The sequence below is a fragment of the Parasteatoda tepidariorum genome, chromosome 7 (genome assembly GCF_982258835.1).
Source record: "Parasteatoda tepidariorum strain Cologne lab strain chromosome 7, Ptep-v5.0, whole genome shotgun sequence".
Lineage (NCBI taxonomy): Eukaryota > Metazoa > Arthropoda > Arachnida > Araneae > Theridiidae > Parasteatoda > Parasteatoda tepidariorum.
In genome coordinates, this window is record NC_141761.1 from 60,652,541 (window position 1) to 60,680,466 (window position 27,926).

Here is a 27,926-nt window from a genome sequence, read left to right on the forward strand (position 1 = left end):
AAATAAGTCTTTAAACTATTCAAAAAATATTAGAAAGCATACAAAAGGCCAGTTAATTTTTGATAATCTTAATAAAAGTAATATGTTACTTTAAAAAGTGGTTTTAAGTTGGTTTTGGAGTTATCATATTCAATTTTTAAATTTAACTTTTGTAATGATTTGAAAAAATAATTATTTTAAGCAATCCATATTTTTTTTAAACTTTTTAAGATATTCTGATTTAGATGTCCTTTTTTAATTTGTAATTAAACTTACATTGTTTCACTGCAGGAAATGAAGAAAGCTGGATTAAAACTAGTCGGTGAACATGATTTTAGAAATATTTGTAAAATGGATGTTGGCAATGGTGTTGTTAATTATAAAAGAAGAATTTTTTCTGTTGATATTGAAAAAATATCTTCTGGGTGAGAATTGACATTTTTTTTCTTTTAATTGATTTTATTGAACAGTTTTTTAAGAAAAGCTGTTGCAAGATAAGACAAGTCCAGTTTTATTTTTGTATTTAAATGTACTTTCTTATTCATTTTATTTTTAGGAATTTTGAGTCTTACAGTATTTTAGAACTTACTGTAGTTGGTCAAGCATTCTTATGGCATCAAATCCGTTGTATTATGTCATTACTATTTCTTGTCGGTCAAGGAAAGGAAGATTGCTCAGTGAGTAATAATTATTGCTAATTAAAACTAATTATAAATATAAAGTTTAATCATTATTAACTATTGATTGAAGACAGTGTTAAAGAATTATTAAAACAGAGAATAGTTTATAGAATAAATTATTAAAAGCATTTTTTTAAATGAAATCAGTTCATAATTTATATTTTATTATGTATTTTTAATGCTTCTGATCTCTTTTTGATTTTTTTCAATTTTGTTCTTAAAGGTAATAGAAAAATTGTTAGATGTTGACAATTTTCCTAGAAAACCTCAGTATGATATGGCATCTGGTAAGCAAGTCTTATTAATATTGTTTTAGAACTTAATTGATATTTTAATAATTTTATATATTTTTTATATAAAATATTATTTTTTAAAGTATCAGTAACGTTTTTAGTTTTTTTGTAAATTGTTTGCCTTCATCATAAGACTTATAAATATAATTTTATTTCTAAGTGGCTAATTTTATTTTTTAAGTATTGGTGAATGATCTTTTCTAACATAAATAAAAATATAGATTCCCCTCAATCCTGTAAAAAAAGGTCAAAGGGAATTTTTCTAAACAAATCCTTTATTTTTTTTATTCCATTACAGTAATTTCAGTTAGATACATCACATAACCAATTAAAATTATATTAAATCTAGATAAGGTAAGTAACAAGAGAGATTATGTAAGTAATAGGAGAGATTATGTAAGCATGAGACAAACTACCTTAAAATGCAGATTACCATGTTCATTGCTGGATCATGTGATATCACACAACAAATTTTTTCCTACAGTTTGTGTCATTAAAACAGATTATGTGGTAACAAGATGCATATTATCATCTAAATATTTTTGCAAGAAATATGCTTTCTTGTGACAATAACATATACAATAACATAATATTGCCTAAGGTTTATACTTATATTACTGGGAAGTAATAAAAGTTATAAAAAAAATTAGCTATATAGCTATGTAAGCTGTAAGCAGAAAGCTATATGCATAAAAAGTTATAAAAAAGTACCTGAGAAGTTATAAAAAGTTAACCCCAACATTTTCATATTTCTGTTCCTCAAAGGCAATAAAACATCTACATTTTTCATCCTCTCTTCCATTCATTGCTCTTTTACACCTTGCCAACTGCAAAATGACTTTTGATTTTAATTTTTACTTTATAAAATAATTTAATTTATAGTAAATTGAATTATTTTTACTATTAAGTCAATTTTTGTATTTTTATTTGAAGTTTTCTATGTTAAAAAATCACTTATTATAAATTGTTAAGATTTGCCCTTAGCTAATACTTTTGAAATTTGGCTAATACTTTTGATATTTGGCTAATTCACTGGCTAATAGTTTGAAGTCCTTATTGCGAGCCCTGCTTTTGGGCGAATGCAGCATTGTATTGTGGTTAACATTTTTTAAAAGCAAGTCTCAATAATTTTGGTTTAGTGATCAGCATATCAAAGCGAAATATTTGATGTTTTATTTTGAACAAGTAAAACTATAAATTTCTATGTTAGTATTTTTAAACATGTAATTCTAATTAAATATTATAAATTGTAATTTGTATCAAAACTATTTCATTTAGTACAAATTTAAAAAAAATTTTTTAAAATAAAACAAAGTATTTTTTATGTACTTAAATTAAAATTGAATGCATGTTGCCATATAGAATTTCAGACAAATAGATTTATTGAAGAAAGTGTTCTTGTTCAATCATAGGGACAATGCATCTTTTATCATCTAGACATTTTCTACTTTCTAAATTTTAGAGGAATAAATCACATTTCTTTTTATATATGCTAATATGACTGCAAATAGGATTTATATATATGGAATAATATGTTTACTATTTAAAGTAAGTGTTGAGAATTTACATATTTATAGAATTTACATATTATTTATATTATTATTGAGAATTTACATATATATTATTATCTATCATCTAAGCTAAATGTGTATTTATTTTTATCTATGAAAGAGTCTACTCATTTAATTAAAGTAACTCTTTACTTACATGAGATCTCAAATTTTATATTTGTTTTGTTCTATGGGTATAGGATTGCGGAGTTCAAAATTCTGAGTTCACCAATACTTACTTATTAAATATCTATAATAGTAGTATAAAAATTAACCAACCAAAAAAGTCCTTGTTAAAAAATTAAAGTCCATTTATAGATGCTTTTAGATTTTTAATAGAAATAACTTTTTAGAAAGTTTTTTTTCTCCCCATCCTACATCGGGACAAAGGCCATATCGGCCATGAGCCTTCTGGCAGCCCAATAAAAGTATAGTGTTTATGTTATGCATTTTTATGAGGTTCTTTTTAAAAGCAGTATTTTTATTAAAATATTATTCACAATGTTATTTCAAAGTTTTATATATTTTAAAAGTCCTATTTCGATATAATGTTTACAAATATTCTTTAAATGAATATTTTTTTTTAAAAAATTCAATTTTTTCTTTACTACTTATTTTCAAATGCATTAGATATTAAAAATGGTCTTTTAACTTTTTCTTAATACTTTTTTGTTGAAAGTTTTTGTGTTTCTTTAATAATAATAAAAATGGATGATTTTTTTAGAATTGCCACTAGTGCTATATGACTGTTCTTATGATGATGTTGCTTGGAATTATGATCAAACATGCTTATTTAATTTAATAAAACATCTTCAAAGTTTATGGACTCATCATGTGATCAAGTATGTTATAATATTATTGAATTGAAATTTTATTTCATATTAAGTTTTGAATTCTTTTTTTCACAACTTTCCATAGAACAATCATTAAAACTTTTTTTGTGCTGAAAAATGCTAGTTTTAAAACATTTATTTATTACCTGTACCAAACATCAAAAAATATTATGGACTTACTATTAGTAATGAAGAATGTTTTAAACATGCTCCACAGTATTTTGTAATTTAATTTATCCCTTTTTTTCTAAATGTTTCAAATTTTTGTAATCAAACAATTTTTTCCTTTTTAACTGAAGATTTGCAAAGTTTATGAATTTAGTATGTGATATACTAAATTCATTTTCTATACAAACAAGATGATACATATAATATGTGATTTACTAAATTCATACTTTATACATATAAGAGAATATATATTTCTTATATGTATAGTTTTGCAATAGTGTAATATTTAAGGGTGATTTTCTCAAAACGTTATCTTTTGACTAAGACAATTAGAAAAACTCATTTTATAATTACATTATTGTTGATAATTTTTACACTAAAACCATGCATTTAAGTATACAAATCAACAACTAAAATTAAACTCAGTGGCGCGACAGCTCATAGAAGACCAAAGCCTTCTGTGCTCATCTCAGTTTTCTTAACCTTCGGGCTCTGGGGTGTAAGAGCAGATGTTTCGGCTGGATGGTCAGCCTAATGCAGAACTCCCAGTGTTTAGTTCCCAAACGTGCTTGGCGCTAATTTTATCGATCCCACTGAAGGGATGAAAGGCTGAGTCAACCTTGCCCGCTCCGAGGATGGAACCAGGGACCTGTGGCACGACAACGAAATTTAGTAACAGTTTTAAATTGTTATTGCATGGAAAAATGTAGCTACTGTCCCCTTACTTAAATGCTTTAAAAGCATATGAAGAAAATATTAAAAAATTTATCCATGAATTAAGAATAAGAAAATATCGAGAAATATTTTGAAGCACGGTTGTTGAGTGGTAGCACTTCGCGCTCCCATACCACAGGTCCTGGGTTCGATCCTCAGGCTGGACGAGATTGACTCAGCCTTCATCCTTTCGGGTCGATAAATAGATTTCGCGTTCGGCTGACCACCTAACCAGAACATCTGCTTCTGCACCCCACAGCCCAAGATCAAGAAAACTGAGATGGACACTGTAGGCCTTGGCCCTTTATGGGCTGTCGCGCTACTGAGTTTAGTTTTTTAGAGAAATATTTTAAATAAAAATGTAATTTATATTTTTTTAAGAAAACAGATTATATCCAGAATTTTGAAAAAATAGTAAGTGTTTTAACTTTTTCATTGCAAAAACATCATTGTATCACTTATATTTTTTATATTACTTTAAGTAAGATAACATTTTGTAAGCAAAAACATGATGATTTAAAACTATAACTCTTGGTAGTACTTTTTAAACACATTTTTGTCTACAGGGGGAGGAATTACACAAAGGACAAAAAAGGACCATAAACTAAAAAACAAAATTTTTTTAAAAATTTCAATTCAATATAATTTAAGTACAAATGCATCTGATGCATTTTTTAAAATTCTTTGTGAGTATTTTAAGTAAAACATACTATTGAATGATGAAAATAAATATTTTCATGGGAAATATTGCTTGAGGACATCAAAGTTAACAAATTAAAAACACCACTTATTGCATTTGTTTTGCAAATTTTGAAAATGGAAGGATTTAAATAAAAATTTTTAACAGTAAATTATTTTGTATTAAATTATTTTAATTATCAAATATATTTAAGTGAATGGATTATTTTTAATTGGGCAAATTTTTTTATGTCTGACTTTTGATAATGTATACAATTTAATTTAGCATCTGTTTTTATTTTGTGAATTTAAATTTATCTAATCTTTAATCTAATAAATCTCTAATCTTTAATCTAAATTATTTTGCTTAATATTTTTGAATTTTTATTCTTATGTATGAAAATTTTTTATTCTAAAACAAATCATGAAAAAATTTAAATATTATATAAGTACCTAGTGAATAGAGGGAGTTAGTTTGCTTTTAATAACAAAGGGCTGGTCTTCAGCTATGCTTATATAAGATCTAAAACTCCTTAATAGACAATCACACCTTTGTTAGTCAACAGATGAATTTGCTGAATAGAAAACTATACTCAATGTTTTCAGCTATATAACACACCATTTCAACTCAATTATTTGTTTAGGCATAAGTTAGTCTTAATTTTCCCTGAATATTAGTTTTTGCAGAGTGTTTTCTCCTATCATAAGGATATAAAAGCATTTGATTGTAATTTGTAAATAGCATTTTTTAAACATATCTGTGAGCTATTGATTTCTTTTTAAATATTCTTTACACAATTAAAAGTCTACTTTTATCACTATAAGTATAATTATTTGGTTCTTGGTAAATAGAAGTTTAATTGTTTTGATGTAAAACAAATTAACAGGAATTTTTATGTCTATGTATTAAACTCTGTAAACTTAATTTTTACCTTTATCTATTCTAAAATAATTTCTCATTACTTTAAATCAATTATACAGTATGATAGTTTCTGTGAAATTTTGAATATTTAAGTTTTGGTATTGGTCTTGAAAAGTCCTTCAGTTAAAGTATATGGTATTAATATGTAATGGTAGTTTTTAAACGACCTTATGAGGCATTATGATCTTAATAATTGCTGCATTATAAGTTCTTGATTTGATGATAACTTTTTAAATTTATAACTTTGTTTATAAAACCTTGAAACCAAAAAGAAAAAAAAATCATTGACGTTGTTAGTTTCTGAATATTATGCAATAAGAAAATAGTTTTTTGAGCTATGTTATGATAAAAGTTTTTTCAGTGCTAAAAAGTTCAGAATTGATTCAAAAGTAGAGTAACAATTGTTTCTTGTTCTATTATAATTCATACATTGATTATTTTTTAATAGGACAACAATAATAAAGAGAATGCTGCAGGACTTAGAATCAATTTCCGAGAATAATACAATTATTCATCAGCTAGATTGTTTGTTACCTGGAGTTAAACCAAGAGTATATAAAAGACTTATGGATCGTCAATGCTGTGGTAAATACTATTTCTTTTATAGATGCCAAATTAAAGATAATTTCAATTTCTATATTTATTCCCCAAATTTATGCGATTTGAATTGAATGTAAAACATGTTTTTTTAAAATTTTTATTTTTATAATTGTGTTTTGTGTGTTGTGTGTGTATTTTTAGTTGTGTCTACGTATGGTATCCAGACATATTTTAGGTTTAAGGACAAATAAAAATCTAATTGGCTTATACTAATCAAGACATTAATGCAGTTTTTATTTTAATAGATGGAAATAAAAACAAGACTAGTTGAACAAAGTTTATTTTATCTTGGATTAAATAGCTTACATTCATTTAGTGCGAGTACATGTAGCAGATTCAATATAAAACATAAAATTATTTCTGTTTTATAATAAATAACTTTAAATGTATAGAAATGTACATACTCTCATTATACACAATAATATCACAAGATAAAGCGATGTTTATAATAATTTATATATACTTATATTGACACAAAATGGTAAGATATGTGACACGAAGACATATACAAGCTTTCAATTAATTCTGAGAACAATTACTTTGAATATATCTCCCGTTTCCATTTTTTTTGAAAAAATTCTCAAAATGAACATTTGAAAGCTCTCTGGGTAGTAAGAAGTCTTTACTTGTGTAAGCACTGTTTTTGAAACAATTCCGTCAGTTTTTATTAATGTTTACTTTGAATTACATATTCAAGTTTGAATATATAATCTTAAATGTTTTAATCTCAAGTTTTAAATCTTACAGTTTTTATAACCAAATTAGGTGTATAACTTTTACATGAAGTGCTCTAAAATGGTTATATCTACATCTATACATTTTGTTTCAGTGTATTTCTATCTCTATTTTTCACTTATATAGAAATTTAATTAAAATTTTTATCACTTATAATTAAAAAATCTTGATTTTTTTCAACTAAGAAAACGAAATGAATTCTTATAAATTTTGCTAATTTTTCTTTAAACTAATATGAATTAATAGAATTAAGTATTTAACGAGTGCATATTGTCGATTTTTTCTTGGATTTGGCATTATTTTTAATTTTTATGCATTTTTTGTGTAGGTGAAAATTTTAAATAAAGTTATTCTGTGTTAACTCAGAACACCCATATAATTAAATTTCAGATGAATTATGTAATCAAGTTTGATGGATTTCAATACTTATTTTTACGTTGTTTTTAGATCCTATTTAAATTACACATGAAGAGCTTAACAGTAGCAGGTGCCCATTGTCGTTTTAAAACCACTTAAAACATTTTGGGTTTAAAAACATGTTATGATTGTATAAACATACAATCTTATTTCTGCAACCTTAACCTCATTGGCCATGTTATCGCACTAAGAATTTCGGAAAAATATTGTATCAGATAAATGATATGCCAAAACTTTTAACTAAATCATCTAGCACACATCTGTTGGTAAGATGTAAGTTTTATAAATGATTTCAACTAATTTGAACTCCAAATTTGTCATGATAATCTGCATTATAAGTTGTTAACTTTTTCTTTTCTTTTTCCCCCTTTTAAAATAGCTCAATTAAGTTGAATTAGTTTTTTTTTTGGATGTAAACAATGTTTCTTCTGTCAGCTATGAAAATAAATTTCTCTGCTTATTATAATAATCTTTTTTTTAGAAATATTCTTTGATTTTCTACTTAGTTTGTTATTTTCAAATACTGTTGATTGGTACTAAAGAAAGTAAATGTATGGCCAATATTTACCTATAATCCATCAATACTTCACTTGATAAATATTTTTATTACTGTGAAAGTTACTGTTAAAGAAACAATGAAGTGTAAATAGTTTCAAATTTTCAATAACGCGATAGAAACTTTTGTCATTTTCCCGCTCACTTGAATTAACACTCTAACTCTGAGAGATAAGAAATATACACTCAAGTAGGAAAATAAACTCTTCCACAAATTTTATTTTATTAAAAATTGTTCGCTGAAATTTCGGAAATTTTGTAATACGTTGAGCCTATTTCTTCCTCTGGCGGCTTCCATTTATAGCTGTACATATAGAGAATTAATTATGTTTCTTCTGCTAAGTTTCTAAATAAAGTGGTTTGAAATGGAAAAAAAAATTTTTTTCAATGATTTCCTGCTGTTTTATAGCTGTTGTTCTTGTCACATAGTTCCACTAAGCATTTAATATGTTAATGTATGTTAATTGAAGCAATAATTTTTTTTCTTTTCATGTAATATATTTTTTAGAATGCATGAATGTGAGTATTATTATATAATTTACATTAGCATAATTTTGCTATTGCTCTGTTTGCTTACTTCCTTTGCATGAACCAATCAGTCTAGTCAGTGCAGTTGTTCAACTATGAAAACCTTCATTTAATTTTTCAAATTCATCTTGTATGTTATAATTTGTATAACAGATAGTTTATAATTTGTATTACAGATAGTTTGGAAGAAAGACTTAATCATCAGAGAAAGAAACAAAAGAAGTTATCAACCTAGAATTTTAGAAATATACTGAATTTCTCAGTTGTAAAAAATCAACCATCACATCATAGAACAATCCCATTCAATGAACTTCATCTTCGAAATATGTTATTTAAGTGAGAAGTAATAAAATTATTTCATAACAATGTACTCAATGAACTTATTAAATTAAATTTTTATTTCATATACAGTTTTCTCAATCAAAGATTGTATTCACAATCCTATACATACAGTTTTAAACTAAGTGTTGAAGCTAGTGATTTGCTCAATATACTGGACCCATATAGTTAACACACATATTAAGTTAAGTATTTTTGTTGTCAAAATGATTTTTTTTAACATTTAAGCAACAATTAAGATAAAATTTTACTTTTTATTATTAAAGATATTAATTGATAAAGTACAGGCTAAAGTTACAGAGACATTTTTAATAATATATTTATATATTTAAATGTTGATGTAATTTTGGTTTGTATTTTTGTTATCAGACTCTTTTTGATAAATTATAATTTTGATATAATTATTTATTTTCAGGTATTATATATTTTCAACTTTTCTAGTACACAATATATTGACATAGTGTTTATTATATATGATAATTGAAATATAAGATCAGGATATCAAGATATGATAATTGAAATAGTCAAAATAATACCTTTCCTTAACATAAAAAATATATATATATGTTTATAATACTGTTTTAAAACATTTCTCTTTTAATTTAATTTTATAAAGTGCTAAATTAATCTTAAGAGTCAAAAAAGTTAAATGTAAATGTGTTAATTTTTAGTATTGATTTTATACAATGCTGATATTAATTATGAGTTGATAATAACTTAACTATATAACTTTCTGCATACAGTTATTTTAATTAAAATTATTTCGAATGTCTCAAGATTTAATAAGTTTATATAGACTTAATAGTTAGAAATGTTTTAAATTGAATACTAAATTGAATAAATTAACTAAATGTAGTAAAATACAGATGATTTCACAAAATGCAAACGAATTTACATATTACAAATATTTCTTGGACTGCTGAAATAAATAAATTACTAAATAAAATTTTTCATTCTTTTTTTTTCTCAGGATTTTTTTTATAAGTATGAAGCTTTAAATAGATGATAAAATTATTTACTTAAAGATGATATGATTTTTTTTTATTTTAGATCTGCAGAAAGAGAACATGAACTAGTTAGTTACTGTGGATCTTAAAAGGAATTTATTTCCTCAATATATGACTCAGAGTATTTTTTGTTTCTGAAATATAAGCTTATGATTAGAACACAGTATTATATGATATGAAAATAACTTTAATTAATGTAATTAATTGAACAACACTCATTTATTTTTTCTTTCTCTGGTGATCATCTACCTTCATTGCCTTGATACTGGATGTTGCAGAAACGTTCAAAATCTGCTGCTTCTTTCTCTAACACATCAATTAGTGCTTGTGCAGATTTCTTCTCAACTAAAATAAAGTGGGAAAAACTTATATTATTATTTATAACCATTGCTGAGTTAAAAATTATCTATTCATAAAATATATTCAATTTTTCGAATTTTACGCTTTCTTTTATTAAAAGCAATACTTGTAAACTTATTGAATCATAATATTTAAAAATTTGATGCAATCTTAATCTTATTTCATGATATTACTATTCCTTCTTACTATTATGGTTAACTATTCCTTCTTAAAATTGATTGCTCAATGAAGTGGATGCAAAATCTCAATTAACCAATTCTAACTAATACAATTTTATGTATAATTCGAAAAAGCACTCCATCGCTTAAGGTCATGAGTTTGATCCTGGTAGGTAACTAAATAATCGGCATGCATATGCACCAAGGTGTATGTTAAATCTGTTCTTACTATTATGGTTAACTATTCCTTCTTAAAATTGATTGCTCAATGAAGTGGATGCAAAATCTCAATTAACCAATTCTAACTAATACAATTTTATGTATAATTCGAAAAAGCACTCCATCGCTTAAGGTCATGAGTTTGATCCTGGTAGGTAACTAAATAATCGGCATGCATATGCACCAAGGTGTATGTTAAATCTGTTCTTACTATTATGGTTAACTATTCCTTCTTAAAATTGATTGCTCAATGAAGTGGATGCAAAATCTCAATTAACCAATTCTAACTAATACAATTTTATGTATAATTCGAAAAAGCACTCCATCGCTTAAGGTCATGAGTTTGATCCTGGTAGGTAACTAAATAATCGGCATGCATATGCACCAAGGTGTATGTTAAATCTGTTCTTACTATTATGGTTAACTATTCCTTCTTAAAATTGATTGCTCAATGAAGTGGATGCAAAATCTCAATTAACCAATTCTAACTAATACAATTTTATGTATAATTCGAAAAAGCACTTCATCGCTTAAGGTCATGAGTTCGATCTTGGAAGGTAACTAAATAATCGGCATGCATACGCACCAAGGTGTATGCTAAATCTGTTGTTGTTGTAAGTCGTCTTGATAAATGTGGTGTGAATGTTTAGAGAGAGAGAGAGAGAGAGAGAGGGATATCATTTGAGGGATATATTTTTTGCTTTTCACGTCGCTTAACCGGGGTTAAAATTATCTTTTAGCAGCCATGGCAGGAATACCATGTAAAGTTCTGAAAAACTGGGCTAGGTGTTTAGCCATGATTGTGTGAAGTGAAGGTTTTTCTTTTATCCTTTAGTAATTATTAATCTAATGTAATACACTCTTTAACAAACAAATCGACGCACCAAGAACGCACTTAAATGCACAAAATCGACGCTCGATCAGGCTGGAATGATGCCGACTGGGGACGTATAGTCTTTAGCGACGAATCCCGCTTCCAACTGTGTCCTGACGATCATCTAAGACGTGTTTGGAGACGCACAGGGCAGAGGGGGGATCCTGACTTCACTATTGCACGCCACACCGGCCCTCAACAAGGCATTATGGTCTGGGGTGCCATTTCCTTTGACAGCCGGACTCCTTTGGTCATCATTAGAGGTACACTTACTGCACAGCAGTAAGTCGACGACATCCTTAGACCTGTTTTGCTACCATTCCTTTTGCAGCGCCCTGGGCTGCTTTTTCAGCAGGACAATGCCAGACCACATACGGCACATGTTGCTATGAGCTGTCTGCATGCTTGTCAAACTCTTTCTTGGCCTGCCAGATCACCAGATCTCTCTCCCATCGAGCATGTCTGGGATATGATGGGAAGGCGATTGCATCTGGCACGGAATGTTGACCTCGTTCGACAATTGGATCGAATTTGGCAGGAAATACGACAAGAGACCATCCGGGAGCTTTATCGGTCTATGCCACGCTGTGTGGCAGCTTGTATCCAGGCTAGAGGTGGGTCAACACCTTATTGAACTTGTTACTGTAACTCTGCAATAAATTATTCAATTGTTCTGAAATTTTAATCATTTTCTATTTTGTACATTGTCTTCCTATCCACCAATTTTCGTTTCCATCGGACAACTCCTTCTTGGTGCATCGATTTTTTTGTTATAGAGTGTATCTTATTTCCAAAAGACTGGAGCCTTTTTTTCAACATTAATTGAGCTATAAATATTTATTCAGTTTTTTGTATTCCACATAGTGCAGTGCTATTTTTGTTATTTATACTCCATTACTGTGTACTCTAACTTTATTCTTTTTTCTGTAGTCAGTTGCTTTTTGGTTTAGCCTAGTAGTTGCTATAAATTTTGATCTTTAACTTAGTAACATTTTGGGATATCTTTTTTAGATTCTTATGTGCCACTGCTATGTTTGTTATTGGGGTAAATCAGTATTATATACTAATTAATTGAATTTAGTATGTTAATTTTTTGAATATAATATATTAATTACTGTTGGATAGTGGAGGTTAATTTGTTTCATTTGAATGGAAGCATATTACAACATGACATTCATGGTGAATTTGTATGGTTTAAAAGTACTAGCATTTTTGTATTGCAAAGTAAAAAAATAGGTATTTATTGTTCAAACTATTAAAGTTGAACCAAGTAATTTTCTTTTATTTTATTTCATTTTTTAATATAAATAAAATTCAAAGTAATTCCTTAATATAATTAAATGTCAATTAAAGTAATTACTAAAAGTAATTTAAGTTTGATTGAAGTAATTGATCTATGAAAAAAGTAAACTTATTTTTATCTAATAGTGTATCTGTTCTTTATACTAATTACTTTAATGTCTTCAGTACAAAGTTTTATCAATGTAAAGTTTTCTATGTAAGGTATTTTGAAGTTTTTTTTAGCTCAATATAAAAACTTATTTTGGATCTAGAAAAAAAAAAAACTATAGGAGTACTTTATTTTACATTAAGTTATAAGTTATTGCAAAATTTTGTTTGTAAAATAAACTGTAATACAATTTTTTTTAAATGAATAGCTTTTGAGATTATGTATCTCATGCTTACTTTTTTTTAACTTTCTTTTCTTACTTTACTTTTTTATAGGTGATGTATAAAAGTAAAATTATGCATGCATTAGAATTACAACATTCGAGTATTTTGACATTGTAAAGATTAAAATAGAAAGAACACCCACCTTTTGTTAATCTGTTTTGCAATCTGTTATTCTCTTTCCTCAGGAACTGTATTGTACCATCTTGCCTTTTTAACTGAAAGATAATTTTATGTTTTCAACATCCAATTAAATATGTAAAATGAGTTCTATTTAGCTTTATATATTATTCCTTATGGAATAGTTTGTTATAAGTTTATTTTTTCTACAAATGTAAATTTTAAATTAAAATTGGATATTAAAAAATGTAAATTTTCTATAAAAATTCATTTGTAGTTTTGATAATGGAGGAAACAAGCTAAAGTCCTGAGAAAAAATGACTCCAATATACTTTCTTATAAAATCAAATTATTGTACTTATAATTCTTTTGGGAGAATGAGATATTCGAGGGAAGTAGAAGTTATAATTTTATGCAGGTTTTCTTATGAATAACAGTAAATGAATTTTTATGATCTGCATTCACATTTGGTACTAGGATATTTCATGCAAAAATACACATTTCAAACTGTTTTTTTTTTTAAACAAATTTTTTAGTTAATTTCCTGCTTCATGCGTCCTTCATTGTTTCATCACAGGCAGTTGATTCTTGCAAAAAGGCAAAAATTACTAATAAATTATGCATTAAAATGTGCTAAATGTATAATAAATGTTTTTTTGGATTTCCAGAGTTCAAAAATGAAAACATTTTATTTAATTGCCTTAATGTTTTATAAATATGAAGGTTTATATCAAATATTTATTCAATTTCACAAAATACAGTTTAGTATTCAAAAAATTTTTGCTTGGAAAACAGTAATCTATTTAACCTGGAGTCTTTTTTATCTGACATTGCAATGTTTCAAAGATAAAATTTTTTTAAGTATTTTTCAAACTGATGTGATGCTTAAAATTGGAATATAAAACATTACTAACAAAAGATGCAGTTTCAATAATAGTAGTGTAAAAGAACCAACAAAAAAATCAAGAATATTAATAAAAAACAAAATTATGATAGTTTGAACTCAAAGTGTTTTTTAAAATAATTTTTTTAGAATAAATTGTTTATAATTTTTAAGATAAAATGAAGAAAATAAAATGTAACTGTAGCAATCAAGGAATCTAAAATTTATTTACCAATGTATGAAGTCTCAAAACTTCTTGCTGTAATCTAGTTAAACAAGTAACTTGGGTTTGATAAGCTTCTAAGCTCTTCTGCCTCCTGCAATTGCATAAAAATAAGTATTGCACAGTTCTTTATTAAAAGTAATTTGTGGGGCCATTGCTATCGACAATGTCAACCTTCATCTACAAAAAGGTACCCCTATATAGGATCGAGTTAACATGTCATATTACACACTAGTAAATTGGAATTGAATAATTGTAGTGGTAGACGCGCTACAATGCTCCCCCACCAGAATTTTATCTGTGATAAAATTGGATGAACGGATAACACTAGTTGATTCATTGCTGTTTTGTGAAAAGCCGTTAGTGCTGTATTAAGATCACCAGATTTTGAGTGTTGGTAATGCGAGCTATATTAAGATCACTATTGTGTATGGTCGCTTCTGTGTTGCTATTAACAGCAGAGTATTTACTGGTCGACGTTGTGCGTGAACGAGACTAGTAACAGCGTGATGAGGACAATGTCACAGTCACAAATGGTAAGTGAACTGTTCAGTGTGAACTATCCGTCGAATTAAGTATGCTCAAATCAAAGTTGACATGTCTGTCGAGGTAGTCATGGTCAGATCGCATCCAAAGGATACCATGTAGGGTGAGTGTTATTGACAATGTCAACCTTCAACTATGAAAAGGTACCCCAACATAGAATCTAGTTAGCATGTTATATATGAGGGAACTGAATAATTGTAGTTGTAGGCACGCTACATATTTCATTAGTTTTTACAAAGTTTTATAACTTATTTAACTTTTAATTATATAATATAAGCAAATACTTCCATATAAATACAAAAGAATGATTTCAATAAATGCAAATAAATACAAAAAAATCATGCAAATAAATACAAAAGAATGATTTCAATATTTGCCTCATTACAGTTTGCTAGATAAATTAATTCTAAAATAAATGCTTGCATATTGCTCCAAAGTCATCCATTAATTTGCTCTATAAATTATCCAATATCTTCTATTATTAATTCATCTATTACTTTTCCATTATCAACTATTAATATTTTTGTTACTTAAATTAAAAAATGCAAACTTTCCAGTAGTATGCCTAGTAGTATACTAAATTAGATCAAACTTGAGAATGTTGAACCATATATGTATGTATAGCACAATTTGCAAATACTAAATATTATGAAGTTACGTACAGAAATTTTATGTTTTAATTTAATTTGAATTTTGTTCAATTACAGTTCAATTTTGTCCAAAATAAGAAGAAAACAGTTGCTTAAACAGAGGTGGGACAAAATAATGAAATACTTCTATACTAACACATTTTTTGATCTTTCTCAAAAAATACTTAAATAGTAATTTTATAAATTTAGAAGTGTTTAGGGTATGCGGTTTCTCATACATATTAATGAAGTTTAGGGCTTTTAAAGGTTTGACAGACCGAAAATATGTAACACCCAATGCCAAAAAAAAAGAAAAAAGAAAAAAAAACGTAGGAATAGCTGACAGTTATTTTGGTTATTATATGCAATAATTACACACACAAACTTCCGTAAGCCTAGCATAAATATTTATGGAGATATAGACAATTTTATAAAAAAAATTACTTTTTTGTCTTGCTTTTTTGCAATAACTTTAAAATTATTCAATAAAATTAAAAAAATTTTTTTTTGAGCGATTCAAAATAAATTACAAAATAATATAATTAAAGTAGGTTTTTTATAAACTGCGCATGCGCGAGAAAAATTAAATATTTTTCTTTCTTTGATAATTTTGTAGTGAATCGTATTTGGCAACTAATAAAAAAAAAGGCCGGATTTGAATATCTTAAAAGTTAAAAAAGTTTTGAGAAATTTTCTAATTAGTTTTTGCACTTTTTAAAAGAAAATTCGAAATGATAAGGGGTTTTCCACATATTTCATTTTGAACTATTAAGCAAGATTTATTAAAAATGACACCGGTATTTTTTGAAATCATATTCCATAAAATTATCCTTTCTTTCTTCTGTTTTCTTTCCTTATTAAATCACATTTTGGTGTGTGAACGTTTACTGTAAGGCATTATCATTCGTTATTAAATTCTGTCTAATACGAAATAATATTTGTAGAAAAATGCGTGTTTTGAGTTTTTTTTTAAAAAAAAAGTACAAAGACTACTTAGAAAATTGCTTGGAATTTTTTAAATTTTTAAGATATTCAAATCGGACTTATTTCATCAGCTGCCAAACACAATTCACTACAAAATTATGATTTTTTTTTCTGCGCATGAGCAGTATAGGAGAATTAAAATACTTATATATTGCATAGTTTTAAGCGAATTTTTTTCAAATTTTATTTTTATTATGAATTAATAATTACTGTAAAAATTTTATTTAATTTTATCGAATATTTTTAAAGTTATAGCAGAAAAAAAAAGTCAGACAAATTTGTTTTTTGCAAAAATGTTCATGTCTCCATAAATATTTAAACTTGACTTACAAAATTTTGTTTAATTATTGCATATGATTACCAAAATAACTATCGCAAGTTAGAAGTCCATTGCTACATTTTTTTGTCTTAGAGTGTTCAAAAACATTATCTTCTGTTTGTAATTTATTGTCGGTCCCTCAAACCTCTAAAAGCTTTAATCTTCATTAATATGTATGAGAAATCACATGATTTAAACACTTCTGAAGTTATAAAATGATTCTCCTAGCATTTCTTAAGAAATATGAAAAATGTATTAGTATAGGAGTGTTTACATTATTTTGTTCACCTCCTGTCCTAAGCCCTAGAAAAAAGAAGTCTGCACTTGTAGATAATATTAAAATGAAATATTTCATTTTTAAGGAAGAAATTAACAGAATTATAATTTATGTTGTTCTGATTTGTGCCTATTTAAATTTTTTTCTTATGAAATTCATTACCATGCCATCTAATTATTACCATTTAATACCATTATTACCATTACCATACCATCTTTGCAACAACGAAAGAATTGTTCTGTAAATTTTTACGTTAGCAAATTTTTAAAAAAGGGAAACTATTCCTTACTTTTTGTAAATGAAGATAGACAATCTTTTCTTTTTCATTTTGTTTTTTACTTGTTTTTGTTTTCTTCTGCTTGCAATTTTTTCTCCTTTTTTTAAAATCTGATGGGGAAAACAATCTGCAGATGTTGCGATAAATCTGCAGCTCCCTTTGCCTGACTGGAGAATTTCTGCATCCGGGATGGCATGTATTTTTTTTAAAAACTTTATTTTTAAAAACGTTTACTGTTAGGGACATTGATCACTGAGCATTCTTTGGTTTCTTTTCCTGTACTTAGTTTTAAAAAGTTAAATGAATTTGAAATGTAACATTTTAAGGAAGTTTTAGCATTAGTATAAAAACTTGAAGAATATTAGTAATAATTGTGTTAACGACCGTTATTTTTATTTAAGAAAAATAAGAAAAAAAGTGATAGTTATTCCATTTTAGCAATGTATAATTGTTTTTTTTCTTTTCCTTACTAGTTTGAAAAGCTGCTTTTCTCTGTCAATGAAGTTAATCGATATAAATTTTTTTAATAATTATAGCTCATTTTCAGTAATTGTTAATTGAAAGTTGTAGTTCGATTAATCTTAAATAGTAAACCTTTTACCTAGATTTAAGCATTGATTATGGTTCATTTGGACCGATATTACAAGGAAAGTCAAGTTGCTTACAAATGTCACCAGATTCTTCTATACACGTCTTATATTATAAATGTTTAATTTTTTGTTTATTTCATTTTTTAAAAACACATAATAAACTTCATTAGAGGATTGTAGGTAATCATTTTATAGACATTTAGTCAAAATTGTGAAATAAAGTCAGCAAACAATTAATAATTATTGATAAATAATAATAAATTAAAATTTTTACCACTTTTCCACTTCTTCATCCATAGCTACTACTGCATCAGCGCTATTCCAATCTTGTGCTCCCGGCAATGGAGGATAGTGACCTTGAAATAATGTTAATATTCTGTATAAACTTATTGTTCAAATTTAAGCGCATACACATGAGGTAATAAATGTCTGTTATAATGACCCATTTTAAACTGTTGTTACCAAGGCAGTACTTGATTAGAAGTTTCATGTATATTCAACTAATTTAACAATTATGAGAATATTACTTACCATCAAATGGAGGCAAGTAACACAGCAAAGTACCTTTAGGACAACCTTCTATTTCCAGTTCTCTGAAAGGAAAGATCCATATATATATATATAGCATAATAAATAAATACCAAAAAACACGAAGAAAATTTAGAAAAACTTGTTTTCCTAATTTTCTTAAGAAAACCCTTGTTCAGGAATAATGGATAATTTTGTTTTAAAAATAATAGTTACAAATACTTTTGTATTGAAAGTAGTAATAGCATACTTGTGTATTTAAAACAGTGCTTTATTTTGTATTGAAAATATCAAGACCTTTTATATCAAAAATTGTTAGGATATATTCCTTTCTACTAAAAATAGCAAAGACAAATACCCTTTATGCTGATTCCCTTGTTAAAGACACTAGTTCCTCACCACCTATCCATAGCGCGGGGAAGTACATTTAACCCTGATTTGCCCCCTCGGCAACCGTGGTTTTTCTTTTTCTGTTTTTCAGCCTGCGTAGGGACGGAGGGTGTGCGATATTGGTCCTCGTTAAACTGTTCTACCGTAAAGTGCTCGACTTCGCGCGCAGGTCGTCGGGCTACCGAAGCGGGGGAGCCATCCCCTCTGCAGAGGATCAAAATTGTGATGGCATGTCTTCGTATCATCCTCAGGTATGTTTCCCAGACCGTCACCAATAGCCCATTGTGCAGCTCTAGTGCGACGTAAATGAACAACAACAACAACTCATCTTTTTTCTATCGTACTCTGGTTCAGATCAAAATTAAGTTCTGCGGATGGATGGTGTGCAAATGTGTCCTCCCTGTAAAATAAGATATGACGTATGGATGTTGTCTCCGGATCATTCTTAGGGATGCTTCCCAGACTGTCGTCAATGGCCCATTGTGCAGCTCTAGTGCGACGTAAATAAAAGTACCATATCGTACCATCTTTTTTCTTTCCCTACTGTGGTTTTTCTTGTTTTGTTTTTCCCTCATTTTTTCTGCCATTTTTCGTTAACAATTTTACGTTTTATATTTCAAATGACTTTTGTTTCTTCTCTTTCACGTCTGGCATGTCTTGAGAATGGGCGCCTATTTCTGAGCATTTGGAACATGTCGACAGTTATTTTATATTAGTATATTTTTGAAGTGAATGACGTTTTTAATCAAATAATATCTTACCGCTTCAGTTTCTTGAGATTATTTATTTAATAAATACCCTTTATGTTTGTAATATGTCAAATAAATTTGCATTAAAAATAGATTTTACATTCATTTTAGTATTTAAAACAGATATTGTATTTATATTAAATGATTACAAGTATATATATTTAAACGGGGCAGATATTGTATTAAAAATAATAACGATCTGATAGATGATTACAAGTAAGAGTTATATACCTGAATCTACTGTTTAGGATAAGGTCATCCGTGAAGCTGTTTTTGAGGAAGAAATTCAATGCTGAGGGATCTGCCCTAACAACCAAAGCATCATAGGGTCCAACTTGTGATGGACTCTTTAATTTCTGAAATGGAGATAAAAAATGGGAAAATATTTAAAACTTTTAAAAGTTGCAGGAGAAATTTAGTTATTAGTCATTGAGATATTTTCAAATTTTGGTGCATTTTTAAAACGATATACAGTGCTAAAAAATAAGGAATACTCTGAATAACTTTTAATCTAGTGATCGGATCTCGTTCTAGAACTCAATCTTAATGGCTGGAAGGAGTGACCTCAACTATGCTGATTAATAAGTGAACACGATATAATAAGTTACGAAATCAGACACAAAAACGTACTTTCTCTGAATAAACATACTTTTCTCTGAATAAACATACTTTTTTCTCTGAATAAACATACCTTTTGATTCGGATTTCTGACCCCCTAAAGAGAAGGTAGCTGCAATCTTGGAAATATGGTCCCCATAGTTTGATCAGGAGAGCGTTCCAAAGTTTAGACCCTTTAATGTTAATTTTACTTTTTTGCATATTCCGCTATATCTCGAGGACTTTCTAAGAGAGTTCAAAAATTTTTGCTCACAATTATAAAATTCATTTTTTTTTTGTTTTTTTTTTTAACCTTCCTTTTTTGCGCTTTGTACAGATTTTTAAGACATTTGAAGGTAACTAGAAAATGTGTCGCTTGTGCTCTGATTTTTTACATAGATTTATGAATATATATGTAATATAGAATGCCTCATACGAGTCTTTCCATATTAAACCTTAAGCTTAAAATAGATTTCTCTTACTAATTTTAAGACGTATAAATCGTTCTTTCACTAAGAGCCACAAAAAGTCAAGATGCCAATTGAAAGATTATTTTCTGAAGTCAATAAGTAATAATTCTTAGAAAAATTCTCATTAAGAAAATCCCCAAAATTCCCTATCGTTAGAATGGCGTCATCTTCGAAACATATCAAAATCTCTAAATTTTCTCATTTGAATGACATTTGATTAAGTTAAGGATATTCTTTCAACCAATTCCCTTTCAGTATCCCTGTTTAAATAGCCGGAGTCTTCAGAAATGCTTGGCTTTTTCATATCTTCATTGCTAGATAAATCTGTTCCAAATCCCAACATTCCTACCATGGAAACCAACCATTTTAATCCATGACAAAATCCAACGTAAGCTGTTAAATAAACTTGATATAAGGTAAGAAGATGTCTATTTATTTGAATTAGCCAAAGAATTATCTAGTCTTTGAAGTCATATTATTACATATATATAATTTTTAATTTGACGGGTAAGCCTTTATTACTGGCGAAAAAAAGCTTAACTCTCGAAACCCACGTAATTCTTCTCCGGAACCCTAGGGTTCCTCGAAATTTCTTTCGGGAACCCCCTCGTCCAAATCTTTATTTCATGCAGGTGAAGAAATTTGCTTTCTTTATTTCCTGAAAAATTTGTTTTTCGGTAGGAAGGCTTTCTTTGTTGTTGGGCCGAATTGTTGTGGTTTTTGCTCATTTATGTTAATTGATTAATTTTCTCATGTATTATTGGAAAACACATTACTTTCATAATGAACTTTATTTTATTTGGTTTGTTAAGCACAGTATGTTAGATTATGGTTTTTGTGTCAACAAATTCTATGTTTAACATAGAATTCCACTGAAAACCCCTTGGTAATAAATGCTAGTTTTGCATACAGCAAAATAACTTAGATGTTTTAGTTGTTTTTTTTTACTCTAGAGTTTATAAGCTGTTATAGTTTGTTTATAGAAGGAACTCCTCTTGTCACGAAGTCTACGGCCGTTTGCTGCTATGGAAACAAGAAATAGTGCATTTCAAAGAGGGGAGCTTCTTTCTCCCCTTGATTTCCTTTCTCTCGGTGACCCGAGTCAAAACATTTCTTAAATAACGACTCAACATCCCTACTTGAAATAGTTAAACTATAGTCACCGCCACCACCCCAGACAAATGGCTAGGGGAGCTCTTTATATGGACAAACTATACTTTTATAAGCATTGGCAAATGTTACCTTCAAAATAAACTTTCCGATTCCGCATCTACGAAATCTTTTCCGAACTGTCAGCAGAGATAAATAAACTACTCTTGTCCCTGGAATTCTAAAATGAAAATATAATTCTTTTTCTTGAAAAAATCTTTTAAAAACAAAATTTTAAACGATTCATAAAAATATTTTAAATAATTTAATACCTGTAATTTTTGTTGAATGTAGCTGCAGCAATCAGACGATGCTCAATACCAACATGCGTTGATTGAAGTGAATATCTTTCTAATGCTACTCGCCGTTCTTTTTTTCTTTCAACAACAGCTTTCAGAAAAGCGTCCAGACCCCGAGAAAAATCTTCGTGTTCATCATCTTCCTCCATATCACTATTAAAGAATGAAGGATAAGCAGAATTTTGAATAATTAGAGTTTCTATGAGTGAGAATACAAATGGAATTTATTGTACCTTATATAAATCCAATAATACCATCGGTGATACTTGATTTTAAGCATCAGTCATAAATGATAAATTGGTTTAAACTAATTGAATTAGTAAAGTTTACCATTAATTGCAGCTATAATTAATTTAAAGATTACGAAAACTATATCAATAGCAAAAGAATCATAATTAATTGGTGGAATAATATAAATCATCAATGTTGTTGTTGTTTCAGGAATTGAAAGCAAGGGGTGTGATTGTTCTTGTTTTCTAGTGGCGCCATCTATGGCCAACAATTTGACTTCTGCCGCACCGATACATCACACCCGTTTATAGGGCTGATCCATTCATCCACACATCTTAAATTTTGACCTGAACTAGAGAGAGATCAATCTCTAATTCAGTGCCCCCGGAGGTATAATTTGTTATGGGAACATGGAGAACTTTGTGACCCGACATATTTAACGTGCACCAGCCATCATTTAGTACACAGGAAGTCTAAATGATGGCTGGATTCAAACTCTTGGCTGGATTCAAACTGGATGGCTGGATTCGTGAGGCGCTGGACACGCGTTCTCACGAACGCGTGTCCAGCGCCTTGCCAGCCAGGCTATTCCAGCCTCAAATGATCAATGGCTAATCAATAATTAATATTTAAAGAAAATAATACGAAATTTAATTAATTATTATAAAAGAAACTAATAGAATCATCAATAGTTAATCAATTATAGCACAATTAATGAAAAAACTTTTTATTGATTATTAGTAGAGATCACTATTTGTTTTTAAAGTTATAAGAAAGTTCTTTAAAATAATTCGACTTAAGTCTTTGTACTGTAATTAAAATCGCTGCTTGATTGTACAAAAATAGTTAATTTCCTAGAGCTAGCAAATATGCCAAAGATGTTGTTGCTAGTGAATTTTGTTTTCAACCTTTTGCGAACATAGTAAGGGCATTATGCATTGAGAAATTAATTTAATGCAATGGTCGTCGTTTGTGTGAGTGATGGTTAGTATGTGCCCCTCTTAGTAATTAACAATTTCTAACTGCTCTCCCTGATATTTTTGACTAATTAAAATAAAAGAAAATCATGAATCATTCTTAATTAAAATTCAGCTAAGTGAAAGACAAGTTAAATAATTTTAAAAGAGTTATAGTTTTTCAGATATTTAGGAAGTGGAAGAAATGTTTTTCAATTTCTTTTTTCCCAGTGTGAAGTTTTTAGAGCTATTGTAAAATTGTATTTCAATTTCATCCCTCTTAAAAATTGGACGTCTGGGCCGTATTTAGATCTAAAATCTAGGTTGCAACACATTTTCCGGCATGCACACAAAAGCACACTCCCGTCAAATCTCGTCAATTCTGTTTCGTACCTCCCCCTTGTTATTTCCTTGTTCAAACTTTTTCCTCCGTCCCTATTGGTTAAACCACTTTGCCCTTGTTCGTCTCTACTTCTGAACCATCATTAGGGGTTTAGACGCTGTTGAAGATTCTTGTTTATAGAACCGAAACTATGTCCATTTATGTACTTTCATTAATGCTTTGTTCGCACATTGTTTTTTACTTTATTCTGTATTATATATATATATTTTTTCCAGTTTTTGGAATTCTTTACTGTTTTACCTTCCTGTCTCGGATTCATTTTCAGTGTCGCTGAAAACATCGGAGAAAGGTGATTCCATATGAACATCAGTTGAATCTCCTTTGCAACCATCATTCTGCACAAGTGGAAGATTTCGATTTTTGGAAGTCTGAATAAGGGGACTATGTATTCTGTCAGGGCTGTTATCAACGGGGCGGAACCTGTCGTGTAATAATAAAACATAAATTAAAATTATTCACTGATATGATTGCAAAATAATGAAAATAGCATTACGAACTGACCTCTCTAGATAATAATTGTTGCTTTTTGGTGTCCATGGTCGCCAATCTTCTTCAAGATGTCCTTCTGTTAGGCTGGCGTTTGAAGTTGGGGTGTTGTTGCGTATGATAGGGCTTTCAAGTTTTTGATTTAGGTGCTGTTGGTTGCTGATTTCAAAATCTGGCGTAGACCTTGGAGAAGTACAAAGTGATGTTATGATGTCTTTCTGTTTCTCGTCTTCAGTCTTTTCTACATTTCCATCAGTTGAGTCCCCGGTACTTGAAGTCATTTCCTTTTGACCATTCTCTCCATTCAAGGCAGGGTTGTTGTTGATTTCTGAAAAAGGTTCCAATTGTAATTTCTGCAACTGTTGTTTTCATTATCGTATACGAAGAGTTAATTTAAATACAATTATTGGGGACAGTTATAACTTATATTGTTTTTTGGCAAACATGTAAAAGTCGAAATGTAGAATAAATAGTTTATAATGGCGTAAAGCCGGAACCTACAAGTCAAAATTCTTTTGATAATACGCATTTAACGCTATAAAATAAAAGGTACTGGAAGTCATGTCTGATGCTAAAATAAAAGGAAAAAAAAGTATTAAATCTTCGGCTAATGTTTCGGTAGAGACTATAGCTAATTATAGAGAACTAGTTTTATAGAGATAAATCCATTGAAGTTTTTTGAATTTGTTTATTGCTAAACATATTTTTCTTGTCTTAAAATAAATCTTTTTATCACGAAAATTCTAAGCTTTTTACCTTTTTGTTTAGCGTGTCAGCATTTTTGTGAAATTGGTACTATTGTATTCCAAATAGTACTGCAGTACATCAAACTTAGCGCAAAACGTAATGAAACAAAATAGTTCCAATTAAAAGCAGAGACAAACTTAGGAAGAGAATTGAAAAAATAAAATAAATATTTACAAAAACGTTCAAAATGAATGCCGTTTCCTGAAAGTACTAGGATCATTCAAAGCATGAGTATTTTTAATTTGGAAATTGTGGTAGAAATCACATGAAATAATAGTTTTTAAAGACTTACTAAAGAAGAAAAAAAAATAGAGCAGTGCCAAGAGATAGGACACGAAAGACTGGACCAGGAAATCCGACGATATTCTTAGAACTGTTTCTTACTTTGCTTCCAAAAAGAGAGTAAATAAAAAGTGTTTTTTTTTTTATAATTTTATAACCGTCGTTGAACAGCCGACATAATTTTGGGTTTACGACTGCTGATGTTCATCTCCGTAGCCTTGTAATTTTGAACCAATCTAGAAGACAAGGAAACTCCTGGATCAGAATCCCCAGAGGTATGATTTGTAATGGGAACATGGAGGACTTTAAGACTCGACAGATTTAGCGTGCATCAGTCACCATTTACCACACGGGGAGTCTTCGGCCGGCGAGGATCGAACCCACGACCTCTTGGACATGAGCCCAGTGTGTTACCAATCAGACTATCCCGGCTCTCAAGGAATAAGAAGTATAGTAGAAATCTCGTTATGGAAAGATATTTTAAACTTAAATTGTCATCTTTTGTTTGAAATTTATTAAAACCGGTTCTCAGTTACGGCCGTAGCCATCAAAAATAAGAAGTTTGAATATAGGTCATCAACTTAAGATTTGCCTGCATACAAAATAGTATGTCTGGTGCCATCATCTTGAAATGTCGAAAGCAGTTGTTATTGCACCGATCTTTGATAAAATATTGTCATCGTTATTTTGCCGTATTTCACAACAACGTCTATTTATAGGAACGAATGCGAGTAAAAGTTTGATTCTATGGTAGAAATGTTGTAGAACCGATTTCTGGGGTCGGTACGATAGCGGTAATGTTATTCATACACTTAAATTAATGAGAAAAAAAAATCTGTGTAGGCAATACCGGGCAGTGGCACTTAACCCTAAAAAACATCAGTGTAAGGTATCTCGATACAGAGATAGCTCTTTCCAATTCAGCATAAGAAGAAACACGTGATTCCACAGCAATCGCGGCTACCATATTTATCAGATTTATTTTTTAGTTTTGACACGTGAACCCATTTATTTCTAGCTTTACTTCGGCACAAAATGAAATTTATTGAACTGGCTCATCCGTGCAATAGACGCTCCGTTTGTTACAACCTATCAACCTATAAAGTCCTTGTTTTTTTATTGTTATTTTTTTATTATTTCTTTTAATTCAATTATATACTCTACTCGGAATCTTCCATTTCCCACTCAGTTACATATTTATTAATATAAATCTATTAGTGTCTAAATTTGAAAAGTGTTCTGTTTTTAAGTATGGTATTTTGACGTAGCAAAATGCAAGATTTTGGTTTGCTAATGCTGTGTTAAAATTGGAAGAGAGAGTACCGTCGCTGACTTCGAAAAGATAGTGAAGTTTAAAAAATAGAACTCTGAGCAAAGATTCATTCATGCTACATTGATATGGTTAGAGCCCATAAAACATATGCTGGCTTGTCGGTGTGGTTGTACACTATCTACCAATAAGTATTTGGACACCTATGCAAATTACTATATCTGCGGTCCTGAAATACGTCACTTTCTACGCCAGTATATATCGTGTAGCATTAAAAAGAAGATGTGCCTACTGCACTATTTTGGATGACAATGTGCTTCCTACGTTGTGGCACTTCTACAGGGTGGACCCCTGTTACTACCAGGATGACAATGTGGTTAATCGAGTGGACTGGCCTGCCCAGAGTCCAGACCTGAACCCTATCGAGAACCTCTGGGACGAGTTGGATCGCCGAATTAAAGGGTGTACTACCCGTCCAAAATCGTTGAAGGAACTTATATGTCTTCTTCAAGCCGAGTGGAAGAAAATACCACTAGCGTCACACAAGGATTTGTGTAAAGTATGCCCCGGAGGGTTCACGCTGTAATTGCCTCTGGTGGAGGCTCTACCAACTATTGATTATGAATAAAGTTTGTTTTTCTTTTCAATCACAAGTGTCCAAATACTTATTGGTAGATAGTGTATAAGCAACCTAACTTAGATACCTTGTATTTTGTATTACGTGTAAAAGCTTGAAAGGAGAGTTCTTATGAATTCTCCCGCATATGAAAATTTGTAAGTGCTTCTAAATTTTTATGGATCATCATTAGGTATCTTTTCATCAAATCGCCATAATTAGATTACGAAAGATGTTTTCTTAAAAAAGAGAGTAAGAAAAGTAATTTTTATCAGCACGAAAATTGAAACATCGAAATTCAAATTGAAGAATAACGTGCATTGACCAATTATTAGAGGTAATTACGGTTTTGTTCAGTAATAAAATACTTAAAAAAGTTGCATTAGTTTTGATAATAATATAGCGTGAATAAAACAATTTATTTTTTTCACAAGCTCGTGTAGGGGCTCTATTAGTTTTATGCAAAACAAATATAAGATAACGACAATGCCCGAAGTAAAAGAAGATTATGGAGTTAATGAATCGGTTACTCACGCTAAATTAACTTTTTACCGAGTAGTTTTGAATGCTAATGGTTAATTATATTTATTCTAGAATAGTGAGAATGGTTCTGGTGGTCGATATA

General features: G+C 29.1%; 2 protein-coding genes across 5 annotated transcripts in view; one reads left to right on the forward strand and one right to left on the reverse strand.

Annotated features, from left to right (window-relative positions):
* The window catches only part of LOC107437432 (tRNA pseudouridine(38/39) synthase), a 28,581-nt gene extending 15,127 nt beyond the window's left edge, over window positions 1-13,454 (forward strand). For 2 of the 3 annotated variants that reach the window (XM_016049435.4, XM_071183388.2), the window contains exons 8-13: window positions 271-404; window positions 536-656; window positions 883-946; window positions 3,227-3,344; window positions 6,266-6,402; window positions 8,829-9,056. In XM_016049435.4, coding sequence (XP_015904921.2) covers window positions 271-404; window positions 536-656; window positions 883-946; window positions 3,227-3,344; window positions 6,266-6,402; window positions 8,829-8,887 — 633 coding nt within the window. In that variant the 3' untranslated portion in view covers window positions 8,888-9,056. Of the gene's footprint in view, window positions 1-270; window positions 405-535; window positions 657-882; window positions 947-3,226; window positions 3,345-6,265; window positions 6,403-8,828; window positions 9,057-13,334 lie in introns of those variants that run through there. The other variant, XM_071183390.2, reaches the window with a different exon arrangement.
* LOC107437431 (uncharacterized) overlaps window positions 9,938-27,926 on the reverse strand; it is a 455,576-nt gene continuing 437,587 nt past the window's right edge. For both annotated transcript variants that reach the window (XM_016049433.5, XM_016049432.5), the window contains exons 4-13: window positions 24,402-24,714; window positions 24,141-24,320; window positions 22,284-22,463; window positions 22,105-22,192; window positions 20,027-20,151; window positions 18,660-18,721; window positions 18,403-18,484; window positions 14,516-14,600; window positions 13,426-13,498; window positions 9,938-10,343 (exon numbers count right to left, since the gene is read on the reverse strand). In XM_016049433.5, coding sequence (XP_015904919.1) covers window positions 10,240-10,343; window positions 13,426-13,498; window positions 14,516-14,600; window positions 18,403-18,484; window positions 18,660-18,721; window positions 20,027-20,151; window positions 22,105-22,192; window positions 22,284-22,463; window positions 24,141-24,320; window positions 24,402-24,714 — 1,292 coding nt within the window. In that variant the 3' untranslated portion in view covers window positions 9,938-10,239. The remainder of the gene's footprint in view (window positions 10,344-13,425; window positions 13,499-14,515; window positions 14,601-18,402; window positions 18,485-18,659; window positions 18,722-20,026; window positions 20,152-22,104; window positions 22,193-22,283; window positions 22,464-24,140; window positions 24,321-24,401; window positions 24,715-27,926) is intronic.